The sequence below is a fragment of the Leucopleurus acutus genome (assembly GCF_964270905.1).
Source record: "Leucopleurus acutus genome assembly, chromosome: 2".
In the NCBI taxonomy this organism is placed as follows: domain Eukaryota; kingdom Metazoa; phylum Chordata; class Mammalia; order Artiodactyla; family Delphinidae; genus Leucopleurus; species Leucopleurus acutus.
In genome coordinates this window covers 21,306,149-21,324,119 of record NC_139143.1, presented here as the reverse complement: position 1 = coordinate 21,324,119, position 17,971 = coordinate 21,306,149, and the positions used below count along the sequence as shown (strand labels likewise).

General features: G+C 37.7%; 1 protein-coding gene across 1 annotated transcript in view; it reads right to left on the bottom strand.

The window, feature by feature from the left end:
* Positions 1–15,361, bottom strand: part of DISP1 (dispatched RND transporter family member 1) — a gene marked incomplete at its 3' end in the record, with an annotated part of 51,104 nt that extends 35,743 nt beyond the window's left edge. Inside the window, exon 1 of the mRNA XM_082833773.1 lies at positions 14,833–15,361. Coding sequence (XP_082689899.1) covers positions 14,833–15,341 — 509 coding nt within the window. The 5' untranslated portion in view covers positions 15,342–15,361. The remainder of the gene's footprint in view (positions 1–14,832) is intronic.
* Between the last annotated feature and the right edge of the window lie 2,610 nt (positions 15,362–17,971).

Here is a 17,971-nt window from a genome sequence, read left to right as displayed (position 1 = left end):
TTTGGTAGTCTTAGAGCTGGAGCAAAGGCACCCAAAACGCTGAAGATGACAGCATGGAGTATGACATTTAGATAGAGAATTCAGTTTAGACACAAAGGAAATGTTACATCTAAAATGTGGAAAATCTATTTCTTACTACTAGCATGTCCAAGAACCTACTTGTGTGTGTCCCCCCACTAGTGTTTAAGTACACTAGGGACGTGGTACAAACAGATGGGAGAAATCAGGCAGGATTCTTCCTTGGGATCTGTGCAAGGAAGCGCTGTGAATATACCCTTTCCGTGATCTAAAAAGGACTTGGGCAGCCTGGGGCAAGTTATCTGTGCTTCTCATGATTATTTGTGTGACCTGTGATCAGCGGGATCTCAGCTCTGCGGTTTCAAGAATGAGTCTGCACAAGTGCTTACTAAGTAGCCGGCACTCAGTGATTGTTTCCTGAACTACTGCTAAAACTAAAAAAATTAGCAAAAAAAAAAAATTCATTCTCTTACGTTTGAGCAGCACAGAGATGTGACTAAGAGGAAAGGCTTCACAATCAGACAGACCGAGACTCAATTCCAGGCTCTACTGGTTATTATTAGCCATTTAATTAATCTTTTAACCACTATTTAATTTTTCCAAACCATAGTTTCTTCATCTATAAAACGGAAATGACAGTAATAGCTCTGAATTCCTTGGGCTGTTTTCAGGATTAAATCAGAGAGTGCATGTAAAATATAGTACAATGTCTGGTATATAGTAAGGGTTCAATAAAATCATTAATACTCTTATTATAAACTTGAGACCTTATGCCATTAAAGTCCATTTTCTTCACCAAATACAGGTACAATGCACGACCAAGTTCTACTTCACAATTTTGAAAAATTCTTTTTTGTTGTTGTTTTGTTTTGTTTTTAACATCTTTATTGGGGTATAATTGCTTTACAACGGTGTGTTAGTTTCTGCTTTATAATGAAGTGAATCAGTTATACATATACATATGATCCCATATCTCTTCCCTCTTGCGTCTCCCTCCCTCCCACCCTCCAGAAAAATTCTTTATACTCAGAGACTATTATTCATTATTTTGGAATATTTTAGAATATTTGTAATAATGATAAAACTTACTATTAAAATTCTTAGAAAGGTTATTTTGTTATAAAATTACACAAAAGAGATACTCATGTGATAGCAGAATAAGAAATAATTTAAATATGATCCAAATTGCAATGTTGATGGAGAACTAAATATTCTTAATTGCTTACATGACCAGATACAGTCAAGTACATTATTAACATAGAAATGCTTTATAGGTGATTATATTTCCATGCAAAGCCTATATCTGTGGGTGAAAGAGGAGATATACCTCTTCAAAATGTTCCTCATCTCTTCCCATTTTGAAATCTTGATGAAGATTTCATCAATGGAAAACATATAATGTTCCATTTAAGTGTACTCGAAGTTTAAATTTTATAGACTTAATTCACAGTGATGAACTGTTTTTCTTTTAAATCATGACTTTTAAACAGACTATCTGAGATTAGTTCTTTTAACTAAAGAAAAATAAAATACTTAATTTCTAAACTATGTGATACTAAAATCATATTTAAACCCATGTTGAATTTACCTCTCAAGATATATCTAGACCCCTGATTATGACCATTCCTACCTTCAATAATTAATGTCTACACATTAAATATAAAAATTTATGTTCTCTTTATAACTTTATAAGGAATAAGTCAGTCTAAGGCAGAAAACTGCTGAAATGTCCATGGATTATGGGCAATCCTACTGCTGAATTTCCTTTGCTGTCTTTCATTTCGGTCTACTTTATTGCTTAAGCAACCAGTGGCTACTGATTAGCTAAGAAAAACTCACCTCCAATTTATCTGTTATATAATTTACAGTTTTCCCCCTGGAGACATTAATACTGCAGAGATGTGATAAAAGACTGCTGTGAAGAATGATAAAAATGTGCATTTTTCACATATTTATAAATCCCCATGCCAATTTCACCAAACTTGCTGGCAAAAGAAAAATACGTGACATTTAAGGACATCTATCCAATGGGAATGCTGAAAGGCACAACTGCACACTCATTGGATCTACTAAACGTTACATCAATTAGTGACAGAGCCTGGTAACCCATGAAGGCATTTCTGTGTGATGTTCCACAAGAAAAATATGCTTTGTGCATAATGTACAATATTCCCTGTCTGTCCCACTCAGACTCAAAACTCTGTAAAGCTGGAACAAATCAGGCTTTCATGTAACAGCTTGAGTTCCAATTTAAGTTAATAAGAAATTATTCTCTTATTAGTAGAGCCTGGCCCTAAGAAGCAAGCCAGAAATTATGTTATTTTTTTCCTCTAGTTATTGCAGTAAACAAGAAAAGAACTGTGTTATACAAAATTGGGTGAGAACAGGGAGGGGTGTAATTTCCTCTTATATAATTAAATAATTATTTCTTCTTAAGAAGATAGAGTTCCAGGCCTAGCAGATCAGTAGTCAAAGGGCAGCTATTCTGCTGTTCACTAAACGGTGAGGGAAGCAAGGCATGGGAAATTCATTTTCAAATACATTTTGCTTCTGCCACTTGTAAGGAGGAGGAGGAAGGAGCCGTACCGGAGGTCAGAATTTCACATGGTTCTGGTCCTGTGCAATGCACACCCCAAAAGAGGAATCTAAGAATGACTTTTTCTTTTTTTTTAAAAGAAACAGTTTAAAGCAATTAGCATTCTGAAAAGGACAACTGGTTAATTAAAAATATTTTTAAATGACTGAAAAGTAGGTTTGCTTGAAAGAAACCATTCTTCCTCAGCCCATGGAGTTAAATTTGCATAGTTAAGCTGGAGGTTATAAGCCAAACAACCCCATGTGTTACATTTTAAAGTTATACTAAATTATAAAGCACTTGCCCTTAAACTCAAACTTTTTCATGCCAGACTGTTGCTGTGAGCCCCACAGAAAACATGCTAAATGAGAGTGTAATATATACTTTTCTTAATAAGATGTGAATAATCATCACTAATGGGAGATCCAAGGAAAGCTCATAAGAAAGCCAGAAAAATCTTATTAAACTTAACTAACTTAAGAGGCTGCAATGAATGCTGGAATGAAGTTTAAAATCCTCAAGCCAAAATACTCGCCAGATACTAATGCTGCTCACTTAGAATTTTAAGCTTTGGGAGATGGAGGTCAGGGGTAAGGAGGGTAAAAAAAATTAATACAATTTGGAGCTCAATGTAGGGTTTAATTCTGCATTAGATTGAGACCTTTTAACAATCAAATAATACATTTAAATAAACCTCTCCTGGCGATTGCTTTACAATGAAGTAGTTTTAGTTTCTGGTAGCCAATAAGGTAGGTCAATGGCTGACAGCTAAAAAACAAAGTTTCAGAATAATACCTAGAAAACAAAGACCCAGAATATTTAGTGTTGGCCAGGACCAAAAAAAGTATCTAAGTCTAGTTCTCGATTATATATAAGTGGAAACGAAGATACAATCATTAATCAGATTTCTATTTAAACTTCTAAAGTGTAGGGGGAAAAAGTCTGATACAGTAATCTTATTCACTGATATCTGTCACCTCGCTCCTCACCAGGGCTAGAAGATTCCTCCTCCCTGAACTACCTTTCCTTCCCCCACAAAACACACTCCATCCCTTTAAAGGGACCTTCACTGTCAGGTCAAGGAGTTTGGGGAAACCATGGAAGATTTCTGAGCAGAGGAGTGACATAATGAAAGCAGTGTTTTAGGAAGGGGGAGGTGGGCAGGCCCAAGTGACCACAGATGCACAAAGAGGGTCTGAAGGAATGAACGTATTAACTGTCCATCCTCGTTTCTTACTAGACACACAAAATAGTGTTTAGAAAGAGTAAACTGCTCACATTCCTGTAGAAATCATCATGCTTGAATCTCAAGCTATTTGATAACTATCAGAGCCCTCCCTGTACCATTCAAATGGGGAGAAGTAATTAATTTACTTAAACCAACAACTCAGCAAATTCATATAGAATATGGCATCAAATCTGGCCCTGGACCCTCTCGTTTTATTCTAAGTCATAAAATACATATGGACAAAGAAAAACCCCAACTCTTATTTAGGAATTTATGTTTCATCCACCAGTTCTATAATCTGCTGACTGCTTATAAAATCTCTTATACTAGATTTGCAAATATCCTAGAGGTGGTCAGAGCTGAGCAAACAGAAAGGTTATTCTGGGCTGACTCCCCCCAGTGCACAGAGTCTCCTGGCTCCTCCCTGTCTTCCTCAAAAGGGCTCCAGAATCATTTATGAAAGTAGCTTAGGAGCTGCGGGAGTGAACAGGGTCTTTACCTTTCCTTTCTTACGTCTTCATGAATGAGGCTGTAATATTTTTTTAAAGTTAAAAACCAAGGCATTGGGGGGGGGGTGGATTTAAAGGACAGGAGGAGCTATCCCCGCAAACAGACTCAAACAACAATTAATAAAACAGGGTTTTTAAGGGAACAAAGCCTTTTAAACCTTCTCCCATTGTTGGGAAATATCTTACTCCAGGAGACCAATGTGCCTGATTTTCACTATCAAGACAACACAAAATTGAGTTCTGCATAAAAATGACTTGACTGATGTTCAATTATTTATTCATTTCATTCAACAATTTCTGAGTGTTTACTAAATGCCAGGCACCTTCGTAGGCCCTGGAGATACACAAAAAGCAGTACAAAAGAAATGGTTCAACAAACGAGGCTTTGGAAATATCAACGAATCAAAGGTATTAGAACTATGTAATTACTGCATATAAAGTACTTAGACACTTAATAAGTGCTTTTTATGATGATTCCACAGCATTTGGAATCCACTGTTTTGGGGGAGCAGTCTTCTTTGACTAACTATAGCATATTGTTCTCCAAAGGTCGAATGAGATGAACCCAATAGGCACGATGCCCTGGGCCACCTCCTCTGAGCTCTTCTCCAGACAAAGGACACTGCCTGCCAGGCTGCCTCCCACTTGCTCCCACGCCCATGTGCTGCCGGCCTCCTTTCCCATACTTCAGGCAGTTGGTCTCCTGTCTGTTTTTGAAAGACCCATTTCATCTCCCATGGCGCTTTCTCTAAGGTATCCTATGACTCCATCTCCCTCTTTGGGACTCTCTAAACTCTCTCTCATAACCCTCTAACTCTCTCATAACCCTCTAAACTCTGATTTTGGTTCTCAGAAACTGTGGTTATTTTTGCCCCAATCATCTCTCTCCTATTAGACAATAAATGGCTTGATGGCAGGGACCAATCTGACTTTGTGAGGTTTTTAAAAAATTTAAGCTTTGTCAATTTTTCATGTAAAAAAAGATGTCCTGAGAATTGGGGAAGAGGAGTGATAATCATTCATTCAACAAATATTTGAGTTCCAGTTATGCCCCAGGCACTAAACTCCAAAATACCAAGTAGTTGACTCTCTGGTTTGTGTGTTTTTTTTTAAAAAGACATAATTTTGTAGAATCAATTTTGCTGAAAAGAACACAACATAGTATAGCAATGAAAATTCTCCTATAAATGTTAAGTTCTATAAAGTCTTTTAAATTACACCTAACAATCCGCTTAAGTTTGGAAAGAAGATGCAGTAGTACAATTGGTTTTTTTCCTGGAGTCAGAGATGTGTCTGATCCACAACAATGTCTTTTATGTTTTACTGTTTGCTAAATATTTTACCTTTTTAACCGAAGAGAAAAATTTGAACCATTCCTCTTTTTTTTCTTTACTCTCTAGAACCTGCTAAACAAGTAGGAGTACTATAGAAAGGGGGTAATTAAAGAATATATTTGCTTCATTCCAAAATGTTATATTAATTTCAAGAAATAAAGAGGGTATTGTTTCCTGACATTTATTATTAAAGAAAGAGATGACCAAGGCTCATAGTCTGAAATGTATTACAGACTGTGCAATGCATTCCATGAGGCATAGCACACTCTAAAATTCATTTATAGTATAAAGAAGTCTCTAAAAGAAGTCCCACTAATAAAATAGGCCTTCACTCAATCTGACTGCCAAACTGACTTACTTTGGCAAGCAAGCTTGGAACATTTTAAATTTTACAAACATTATCCTGTTTTAAAAAAGTTAATTTTGACTACTTTAAGGAATGTAAAAATACACCTTGGTTTCAGTGAAATCAAGATTAAATCTTACCAGACTTCTAAAGTTAACTGTCATAATCAGATGTTACAATTAGTATAAAGGTTAAAGGCTCTGAGTCTTTGGGGCTGTAGAGGCCCATTTATTCTCAACAACCCCCCTTTTCCTCTTCTAGAAGGCAAATTAGTGACCATCTTTCCCACTTGCTCTTTCCTGTAGGTCGATGGGGTAAAAAGTACGCAATTTATAAATCAGAATGAAAAGCAATACATCGTGTATTCATTTAAATCAGGATTCAGTAACAGCTTGCTTTCTGCCACAATACTAACAGAATTAAGTGCACACAGCAAAGAACAACAACAACAACAAAAATTTAAGAGAAGAAAATGAAAGGAACAAATGTAGAAGGAGAAGAGAAAGGAGACTAATAATTTGGTTCTAGGCACTATGCTATGTGAAAAAAATAACCACTGTTATTCCATTTTTACAGAGACAGATTTACCCAAGATCACCAAGCTATTCAATGGCAGAGCCAGGATTCATTCAAACACAGGGATTCCCTTCTAAAGCCCATGCTCTTCCCACCTCATGTTGTCTAGTGAGGAAAGGAGGAAGGATTGAGGAAAGAAAAGTGAGAGCTGTAATACAGCACTAAGCAATTACTTCTAGAGGCTAGCTGTACTTATTTATCTACTTTTCAGAAAAAATTTGGTTTGACGTTTGTACTTTAGATCTACTTACAAAAAGCTCAGGCCATAAATCAACTATACTTCAATAAAAAACAAACACAAAAACCAAAAAGCCCAGGCAACTAAAAATTCAATAAGTTGATACTTTCGCCTTTGGCTTGATCTGCAGAAGTTTTTGTAAGATGTAACTGTGGCTTCTAGAAGATGTCGAAGGATATTGCCTACTGGCTACGATTTTTTATAATATGGGGCTTTAGCCTTTCAGATTTTTGAAGAAAAGGGATTTTATCTTTTGTCATTTCTTAATGTTATATTTCAAACAAAATACAAGCAATCATACTCCAATTAATTAGAATTATGCTGACCAAAAAGGGTATTTACTGCCAAATACTGCTGTTACTCTACATCATACGTGCTCCATTTGCTGCCTCAGAGGTTAAAAAGGGATCTCAGTTGCTTTAACAGAGGCAAGAGAGATAGTCCTCCCATGAAAGTTTCTGCAATGATGGAAACGTTCTGTATCTGTGCTGTCCAATATGGTAGCCACTCGTCACCTCTGGCTTTTGAGCCCTTGAAATGTGCCTAGCGTGACAGAAGAACTGAATTTTTAATCTTATTGGACCCTCCTGAACATCACAGGTCTAAAGAAAGCAGTTTAACCATTCCTTCCTGCCAAAGACACCTGCCAAGCTGTCCTGGCCAGGTTACTATTTATGGCAATTGTATATAAAGACAAATGATTATTAAGCTATCAGTAACCTTCCAATGGTAAGAGAGGAAAAGCGGAGAAAATGAATTTAGAAAACGATACATAGTCTGGTTCTTCTTTTTGGCTTGTGCTCCTGCAAAAGCTCTGATATTTAACTTTTGTGCTCCAGAGAATACAGCAGTCAATATTTGTAGATAAAAGAAGGCTATCTATCTGAGGTCAGCCCATGCTGAAATCTAAGTACCTTACCTTGTCCACATTACCTCTACACCTTTGAAATTGGGGACCATGCTTGCAGTTTTTACCTCTGTCTCCAGCACTTAACACTTACTAAGTATTCATTCAATTCTCGCTAAATAACTGAGCAACCTTGACTTTCTCCGTTCGTTGCTCCGACATCTTAGAAGAGCCATTTGAGTTGAGTCTGGCGTTTTGGGCAAATCAGAGACTCTGGGATCGGCGTTAATGCCAGGGTTCACACTACACTGCTGATGAAGTGTTCAGAGTGACTAACTAAAATAACACAACTGCCGGGGCTCAGGGAAGGGGGAAGGGTGGAGCGTTGCAGGCCAGGTGTAGCAAAGTAAGACCCTTTGGAAAATGATGCTCAGGTCTATAATTTACCCCTGGACGTTATGATACAACATATACAGAAGAAGCAGATTTCAAGTGGTACATTCTATCTCTTTTAACATAATACAAGAATTCTCATTTCTTACTTTTTAGGAAAAAGAGTGCCCTTCATAGAAAGTAACTAGTGTCCTAAGGGGAAACAAAAAGAAAACCTCTGAGAAAAGTGAGTGTGAAATTGGAAAACTAGTAAAGAACCCGAGGAGAAAGGAAATATAGGTTACAAAAATTATATAGTCACCATGTATGGGGAGGCAGGGACAATGTTTACTTAAGCTTTCAGGGGCTGAGCTAATGCTAGAGTTCCGTGGTCCCCTCTGTGCCAAGCCTTCTTAACTCAGTATAGCTCTAATTCCTCCAGGGTGCCATGGGGAACATTCAACGTGACCATCTGTCTACAAAATCACCTTCAGAGAAATAAAAATGCATTTGGCAGGCACCCAAAACTACCACAGGTTCCCTACCATGATAATGAGTCTATGGCCATTGCCAAGTATCATTTATGGAGTCCCCTATTACAATCAAGAACATTTTTTGCAACACCAAATTAAAACGTAAGTACAGTTTGGATTAGAAATCTTGTATGCTATTTTTGGATGCAGAACTCCTTATTAATTGTGTCATAATGCCATTACCCTTTCACTTTAATACGGCAGTAAGAAGGTTTCCAAATGAATCATTCAAAACTTTGCTTCAACCAGCACACATGGAATGTGACTGGTTCCTGAGAAGCATTTTCCAGATCTCTGTAGGATAAAGAGCAAATCATTACCATTCAGCCTTTTAGATAACTTGACTGTATTCAGGATGTAAAATTAGGAAAAGCTCTCTCTCCTGACCAACCAAATGACCCCTTCACTCTGGCCATCCTCTTCTCTTTACACTTCCTTAAGTAGACTTTTATTTTTGTACGCTTTCCCCTTCCAACTTCCCCCCACCTTCTACGTTCTGCGTCCTGCAGGCAGTCCCTTTAGCATGTCCTGGTCATCCTTCAAGTGTCACTCAAATTCTCTCTTCTCACTCAGCCTGCCCCTAACCTTACTAACCTCCAGGGATCCTTCTCACCTCTGAACTCCTGAGTGCTTTATTGTTTCTATTGCAAAAGGAACTTCTCTTTATTATTATCATACTTATTTTATTCTTTAACTCCCCTGGTGACCCTGATGATCAGCCATGTTTAGGACTTACGGGTATGGGCTCTGTCTCATGGTAGGGAGAGACTACTTTCTGCCATTTTTAACTCCTTGGTGTTCTCAATTAGTCACATTAATTAACAGCTGAGTGATGGGTATAAGGATAGGAATCTACAAATGAAAAAGCCAGAAGCTTTAAAATGAGATCTATTTGAACTACTTAATATTTGGTGATAAATGGAATCAAAAGAGAATATTCTAAATGTGATCCTTGCAATGGTCTTAATTTAATCAACCAGAAGCTTAACAGAGAGTTTTAAAAAGCAAAAGACATATACAAGTGGTTGATTATAATGAATCTTTTAGATAGATTTATTACAGCTTAAAGAGTCAAGAAGGGATGAAACAGAACTTACTGTAGTACAGAAGGTGGGCAAAAGGGAAATGGGAATATGAATGATGGAAAGGAGGCAGCAAATGACCTGGGATAAAATTATATTTTCTATTTGACTCTTTAAAACATTCTCTATGGTTTAAGTACTTTACAAACAAATAACAACTTTAAAAATAAAACAGGGGCTTCCCTGGTGGCGCAGTGGTTGACAGTCCGCCTGCCGATGCAGGGGACACGGGTTCGTGCCCCGGTCCGGGAAGATTCCACATGCCGCAGAGCGGCTGCGCCCGTGAGCCATGGCCGTTGAGCCTGCGCGTCCGGAGCCTGTGCTCCGCAATGGGAGAGGCCACAACAGTGAGAGGCCCACGTACCGCAAATAAATAAATAAATAAATAAATAAAAATAAAATAAAACAAAATACCAACCAGGTGGGCGCATTTGTGGTGTAGGTGCAAAGAGCAATAGCAATTGAAAGTGCCTAGGATCTGTACACAGATCTGTACACAATTTTACTCCAAGGCCATCAACCTTTAAGATACTTTTTAAGTGATGTACTTTTATCAAGTCATGAATACATCTTAAACATTAATTGAATAATACTTCATTAAGTATTTGAGATTATCAATTTTTTAAAAAACAACATGCAAGAAATCACAAAAGGAAAATAGATTTAGAGCATTAACATTCCTGATAGAGATCAGCCTCTAGAACCTTCGTTCTAAGTTTCCTAAAAGTGTTGGGTAGAATAACTAATAAAAGGCAGCAAAGTATCACATGGCATCCTCATTTACAGAATTTCTCAGCGAGGACATCCCGCATAACCTATCCCCAACTGCCCTGCTCTCCCTTACACAGTAGCTATATCCATGTCCACATTTGCTTCAGTGGGTATATTACTGGTTTGGGAAAGACAGACACAGCACCTGGCTTAGTTCCTTGCCCATAGCACAATTCTGCAAATAAATACATGCTGGGCTGAACCTAAAAGCTGCAGTTTTCATCCTAGGATAATTTCCAACAGTATTGTTACCCTCAATGTAATTGTTACGTATTACTCAGCATCCTCATTCTTTCAAGAAAGCTCAAAGGATCACACTCTTCCACTGTTACTGCCCCACCCTCCATCCCCAAAAGCTCTGCATGCTTGGAGTTCTTCTCCTGTCCTCTCCATTTTAGTGATCAACATTACCATCTACCCATCTAGTTGCTCAAGCCAGGAAACTGAAAATCAGTTGTGATTCTTCTTCCCTTCCTCCCCCATATCCAATTGTTCACCAGACCTAGTAGATTCTACCTCATAAATCTCTCTAGCTGAAATTACTTCTAAATCCTGGATCAAGTCACCACCAGCTCTCACCTGAATTACTATAACAAGTCTTCTAACAGTCTTCCTCCCTATAATAGTCCTAACCCAGTTCAATCTACTCTCCACCATGCAGTTTATGGACCTCTCTAAAATGTGTATCTGATAGTGTTTCTGTTCTGCTTAAAAATCTGTAATGCCACACCCATTAGGATGGCTATTATAAAACAATTAAAAAAAAACAGAAAAGAACAAGTATCAGCAAGGATGTGCACAGCAGCTGTGGAAACAGTCTGGTGGTTCCTCAAGACGTTAAACATATGATTACCATATGATCCAGTAATTGCACTTCTGGGTATATAACCAAAAGAAGTGAAAGCAGGAACTCAAACAGATATTGTATACACATGTTCATAGCAACATTATTCACAATAGCCTAAAGGTGGAGCAATCCAAGTGTCCATCGACAGATAAATGGATAAACATAAGGTGGTATATACATACAATAGGATATTATTCAGCCTTACAAAAGAAGAAAATTTTGATACATGCTATGACTTGGATAAGCCTTGAAGACAGTATGCTAAGTGAAATCAGACAGTCATAAAAGAACAAATACTGTATGATTCCACTTATATGAGGTACCTAGAATAGTCAAATTCATGGAGATAGAAAATAGAACGGTGGTTGACAGGGGCTGGGGGAGGGAAGAACGGGAAATTATTGTTAATGGGTATGGAGTTTCAGTTTGGGAAGATGAAGAATGTTCTGGAGAAAGAAGGGTGGTGATGGTTGCACAACAATGTGAATGTACTTAATGCTACTGAATTGTACACATACAAATGGTTCAAATGATAAATTTTATGTTCTATGTATTTTTTCATAATAAAAAAGTCGTGCACACACAAAAATCTATACTGCTTCTCCACTGGCCTCAGGATAAAGTCCTGAGATCTCCTAATGTGATTCACAATGCCCCTCAGGATTTAATCCCAATATACCTCTCTCCTTGCTATTACTCTTTGTTCCTTCAGGGCCTAGCCATACTCAGCTATGCTGGAGCTGTGCTCACACTACTTTATAAATCTTTACACAAACTATTCCCACTGTCTACAAGACAACCTCTCCTCCATTTGTGATGTTTTTCATTTTCATCCCAGTATGTCCCTTCTTGGTATCTCTTATCACAATATTGTAGCTGCCTGTTTGCTTTTCTGTCTCCCTTCCTACTAGCTTATAGCTCTATGAAGGAAAAAATAAAGTCTCATCTCATTTAGAACTACATCTTTGGTGCCTGGCACATACAAATATTCAGTAAATATTGTTGATTATGTAAATTCATAAATGTAGCAGATAGGGAAGAGTTTCTGGGAGCACACATTTTACAATATGTAAAATGAAAATATATAATATAAAATGAAAGTATGTAATATACACAACTAGACACATAACATTCCTTCGCAGGCATCTTTAAAAGGATTCTATGTCTGTTGCAGTTGATCAAAAGGCTCAAATTCTTGAGATAAAATTCTAATATGAAAGATTTCTCACATAAAATTCCAGTTTCCTCTACAACTGTTCCTGATGGACAAATATGGCACTTTTTATCAGTTTGTTTTTTAATGCCATTCTATTTAAAGTTGTATGTATATAGGACACTCATTCCTTTAAAATTAGGTCATTCAGAAATGCCAAGCCAAAGTCCTGAAAATACTGACAATGCCTATCATATTGAAACAATTGGTTACTTATCCGTTGACTACTTTGTGAAGTTTTTTAAAGGAGGGATCAGCTTCAAAATGTAGAATTCTCTCTCATCTCACATCCTGCAACCATATAATTTATGATTCTGAAACATCAATATTTATGACCATAGAATTTCAAAACTAACCACTTACACTGTTTCATTCAAAGTGGAAAGAGTCTAAAACTGGCCATGTAGCACAATGCTGTCAGGACTAATCTTCTAAGAAATGGCTTTGGTGAGTGTTTTTATTACAGTTCTATAAACTAAAAGACTCTCACATCTAATATGGAAAAATGTATTCAGAAACTGTAGAAACACGCTCGAGAAGACTCCCCCTACCCCCCACCCCTTGTCATTTTCCCCATCTTTCTCTTCCTCTCTTTTCAAAAGAGTGAAACCAGATAATCTCAGCAGCATCTAAAATCTGATGAAGGTGAAAAGTATTTATTACTTAATCCCTGTCTGGATGTGACTTTTTAAAAACTTGATATATAATTGCCATATAACATTACATTAGTTTCAGGTGTACAACGTAATGATTCGATATTTGTGTATATTGCAAAATGATCACCACGATAAGTCTTGTTAACATCCATTACCACACACATTTACAAAATTTTTTTTCTTGTGAGGAGAACTTTTAAGATCTACTCTCTTAGCAACTTTCAGCTATACAATACGGTATTATTAGCTATGGTCACCATGCTGTATATTACATCCTCACGACTTATTTATTTTAAAACTGGAAGTCTGTACTCACTCTTTAATTAAAAGTGAATATGCTATATGCATACAATGGATTACTACTCAGCAATAAAAAGGGAAACTAATACACATAGCAATTAGACAGTCTCAAAAATGTTATGAGTCAAAATTGCCAGACACAGAAGAATATCTACTGTATGATTCCATTCATATGAAGTTTCAGAGCAAACAAAATAATTTATGGTAACAGAACTCAGAACAGTGCTTCTCGTGAAGAGAGAAGGAATGACTAAGAAGTGGCATAAAGGAACTTCCTGGGGTGACAGAAATGTTCTACATCTGACCAAGATGTGCATTATACTAGTGTATACATTTGTCAAAACTGATCAAACTATACACTTAAATATGTGCATTTCCCTGTGTATAAATTATACCCTAATATTCAATGAGAAGGCTGTCTTCTAGCTCTTTTTAGACTTTTTATTATCAAAAAATGTGAAATAATTCTTGGTCTCTATAAAGTATTCAGTATTTTAAAAAATATGTCACCATTGCTCACCTGCAGTACATGTGATTTAACTTACCCACAGAAAAAATAGCTGGAAAGAACATATCAGAGAAACTATGGCCTGAAATGGGAAGGAGAACTGGCAATGATAGAGATTTTTCTAGTACATTTCAATCTACCAGATCTGAAAACGTTTTACAAAAAATATTTTTTAAAGCCCTATGCTACGCATTTATAGGTTTCATCTGCTAAAAGGAATTGTTGCCTTCATACGATCTCAACATATTACACAGTCACCCAAACCACATGAATAGAAATTGTGAGTACACCCATAAGGAAGCAACTGGTTTTGTACTTCTTTTTTGTAAATGTTGATCACTATCAATAATAGCAAATATAAGACTCCTGTTTAGGCAGCCTCATCACAAATACATCTATCCCCCATGTTTAATAATGGAAATTACTAACAATAAAACCTTTTACTGAACTTTATAATTCAAGGCCTAGCAGGGACATCTAACCAGTTCACAGAAGGAGAAAACGGAAGGAAGGGTTTAATTGACTAAGAAGTTAATGGATAAAACAGATATAATATTACTTCACTTGCATTTTAGTAGGCTTCACACAATCCAAAAAATACGCATTTTGTTTTGTTTTGGTTTTTGGGTTTTTTTGGCCACGCCACGTGGCTTTTGGGATCCTAGTTCCCCGACCAGGGATTGAACCTGGGCCCTCGGCAGTGAAAGTGTGGAGTCCTAAATGCTGGACCGCCAGGGAATTCCTGAAATATGCACTTTTACTGGTTTCCTATCCCTGATACATTTTTCTCTCCTCCTTTGGGAGAAATCAACACCAACAACCACATTCATGTGGAATTAGTTGAATGAGAAAGTTCAGCAAAACAACTGGACCACTCACCTTATGTTGGCTATATGCTGTGGCACAGGCTGATGCTGAAAATGGTCAGGCCACGGATGATGCAGGCAGAAGGATGGAGAGGGCTGAAGACAGCACGTTGTCTGATAAACAGGTGAATGGTTTGGACAGAGAGATGCAGAATACTCTGAGTGTGGCTGCATGCAACACGAGGCCAAAGCAGGAGGTGCTGCGGGGCCAGCCTCGGGATGGCACTCTTGGTGACTGTCATGGGTAGTCAAAGGGTGATGGTATGGGCAAGGATGGCAGCACAGGGATAACATCTGAGGCGTTCTTTGGTTGTCTAAAGGCAGAAAGGATGATTTAACTGTGCCATTAACTTGCAGGCATCCATTTGGACTCACTTTTGTTCTGGGCGCTTCTTTGGGGGTGAGTTGCTGGGCTGCAGGGTCTCCATCACAGGGGGTGAGGGGACTAGCGCTGGTAGCACTGGTTGCGATGCTGCCATTGCTCAAAACCACAAAATCGTTGTTTCCGTTGTTCATAGCCATGCTCCAATTTCTTGACCCTAAGAAAGAAAATGATATAAAATCATCCAGTTACAGTCAGGTAGGCAATTATGTAAAGAAGATAGGAAAACTATTTTAAAACAGCTCTTTGAAAACAAGGGTTCTTGCAGGAGTTGTGAAAGCACTGGGGGAAGCCCAGCTCACCTGCAACAGAACCAGCCATGGGTTAGGCCTCCTCTTCTTTCCTCCCAGCTACACCATGCACCTTGAGAACCCTCTCCTATCCCACTGACCACTTCCTCCCTGCCCCATCTCTATTTTCAGTGCCTGTCTTCTCTCCTCATCCTAGATGTGCAAGTGTCAGTTAAGAATTAGAACATTTTAGGATGGGGGTGGGAAGGGGGTAGAAGAGACAGAAAATACCAATATCATTCTTTAGCTTTTCAATAATATCATGCTTAGGGTGTTCTGATATAGGAATAATGGGCAAAATGAAGGGCTACTCTGAAGCAATTAGTTGTGTAGGTTCAGATAATGTGGATAATCTTAAGAATGTTTTATGTCTTTGAAAAATGTCAAGAAAATATGATTTTTCCTCTAAGTCACTCAGGTCCTAGAATAAGAATAAACAAAAGAAAATAAAAACTAATTAGCTAAGCTAAGAACTGTGGCAAGCAAGATATCAGATGCAAAAGTTTTATCCCCTACACCAATGAATGTAATGCTAAAAAAATAATAAAACATGCCACATAAGTTGCCATGAACTTAATAATTTGTTTTCTATGCTATGTCCTACAGGGAGCAATGCTTGCACATAAGAAAAAGAATACTATGGCTGGGATTTGCTTCAAGTGAGATTTTTGTTGTTAAGTTTTTCCCCTCCACCAAAGAGTCTAGGCCTTCAATGTAAATGAAAAATTAGTGTTCAAATTACCAGTAATATTTTTCTGTCCAGTCAACAAACAAACGCAAAGCCAGACAGCCTTCTTCCTCTCCCCTTGCCCACTTATCACCCTCTGACCAACATACACACAAAATGTGGAAATGTGCAATAAGAAAAATAGGTCATCAAATGCTAGTGGTCTATTTAACCTACACGTGAAAGCCAACAAGAAAAAAAGAAAACCATTGTTTGGCTCACTAACCCTTCTGGCATGGCATTTTTCTGAGTGGACAAAACAGCTTCTGGAGAAATCTCTCTCCAGTCTCTCCCCACCTCTGTCAGACACACAGGTACTAGAAGAAATCGTCTCTTTTCAGTCTGAGTACATGTAATGACAAACCCAGGTCACCCATGAGGAAGATTCCTATGCATATTTTCACCCAATTTATAAACTGCTCAACAGGGGTATTTCTGAACAGGGGATGCCAGAATGATGCATAGCGTTTCAATGTGAACACTAATACCCAGAAGATACTCACTGTACTAGGATGCAAATTTAGCATTATTGATTTATTTTCCTTTCAGATAGAGCTCATCAAACACTCAAACACACACATACACACACACACACACACACACAGCCATTCAGCTATATAAACATCAACGCTGTAAGAAATGGAAGAATTAATGTAGACGTTAAAAAATTTCTTCATAAATTATTGTAGTGGAAAAGACAAAGCATTTATAAATATCAAAACATATATGTAAATCAAGCAGATGTTACTTCTCTCATCAGCCTTACCGTCACTTTGGAAAGTAGTCTGCCAATCCCGACTTCCTTTTATAATGAGCATTGAGAAGGATTTATTGGGGGGCCAACCCACACAGCATGTGGAATCTTAGTTCCCCGACCAGGGAATGAATCCATAGCCACTGCAGTGGAAGCACGAAGTCTTAACCACTGGACTGCCAGGGAAGTCCCTGAGAAGGATTTTGAATTGTAGTAAACACAGTTGCTCTCTTCTTCAGTAAATCACTCCTGGGTATAAACACCTCCTACAAAACACTCAAATGATATCCCCGACACAAAGCATTGGTAGTTAAAAGTATTATCCAACTAGTGGGAAGGTAAGGTAGATAAACTGGTAAGAGCCCTAAAGTGACCCAGGAGGCAGAAACTCTAATATTTTTTCCATCACTTTCTTAACGTGCCGTCTCAGCAAGATCTGCTCCCTTAAGCTTCCTTTTACTGAAGGATATATCCTACCTTATGTTGTTAACAAAAGAAAAAGCTGTACGCAAATGTTCTGAAAACAATAAAACATATTAATCAAAGGCCATCTAAAAAGGCACTAGAGTTTTTAAAAAGTTAATTGAAATTTAAGATGTTTATTTGTATGGTTAAGTGAAAGATAGTCTAGAAAATGTAAGAAGCAATTGCTTGATGAGATAAATTGCCATTTCTTGGAATTAGAAACTCTCATTGTACAGATACTCCACAGAAATCACAGAGGGCATAAGCTTTCTCTTGCCTCTACCCATGACTCATGTTCCCAAGCCTTCTCTTCAGACCTCAGCCAAACTACCGGAGTGGATGCAATCTTCTAGGCTGAATGGGAAAATCAAGACCTCCTCTTGGCCCTTCCATCAGGATAGAAGGAAGACTTTTTCTAGTTTGTCGATTTGTTCTGACCATCCTAGGTTGGTTAATATCATTTCAGAGAGCCTATTTTTGGTATTCAATTCAATCAGCCCTATTGACTATAATCACAGCTGTCAGGTGGGTTAC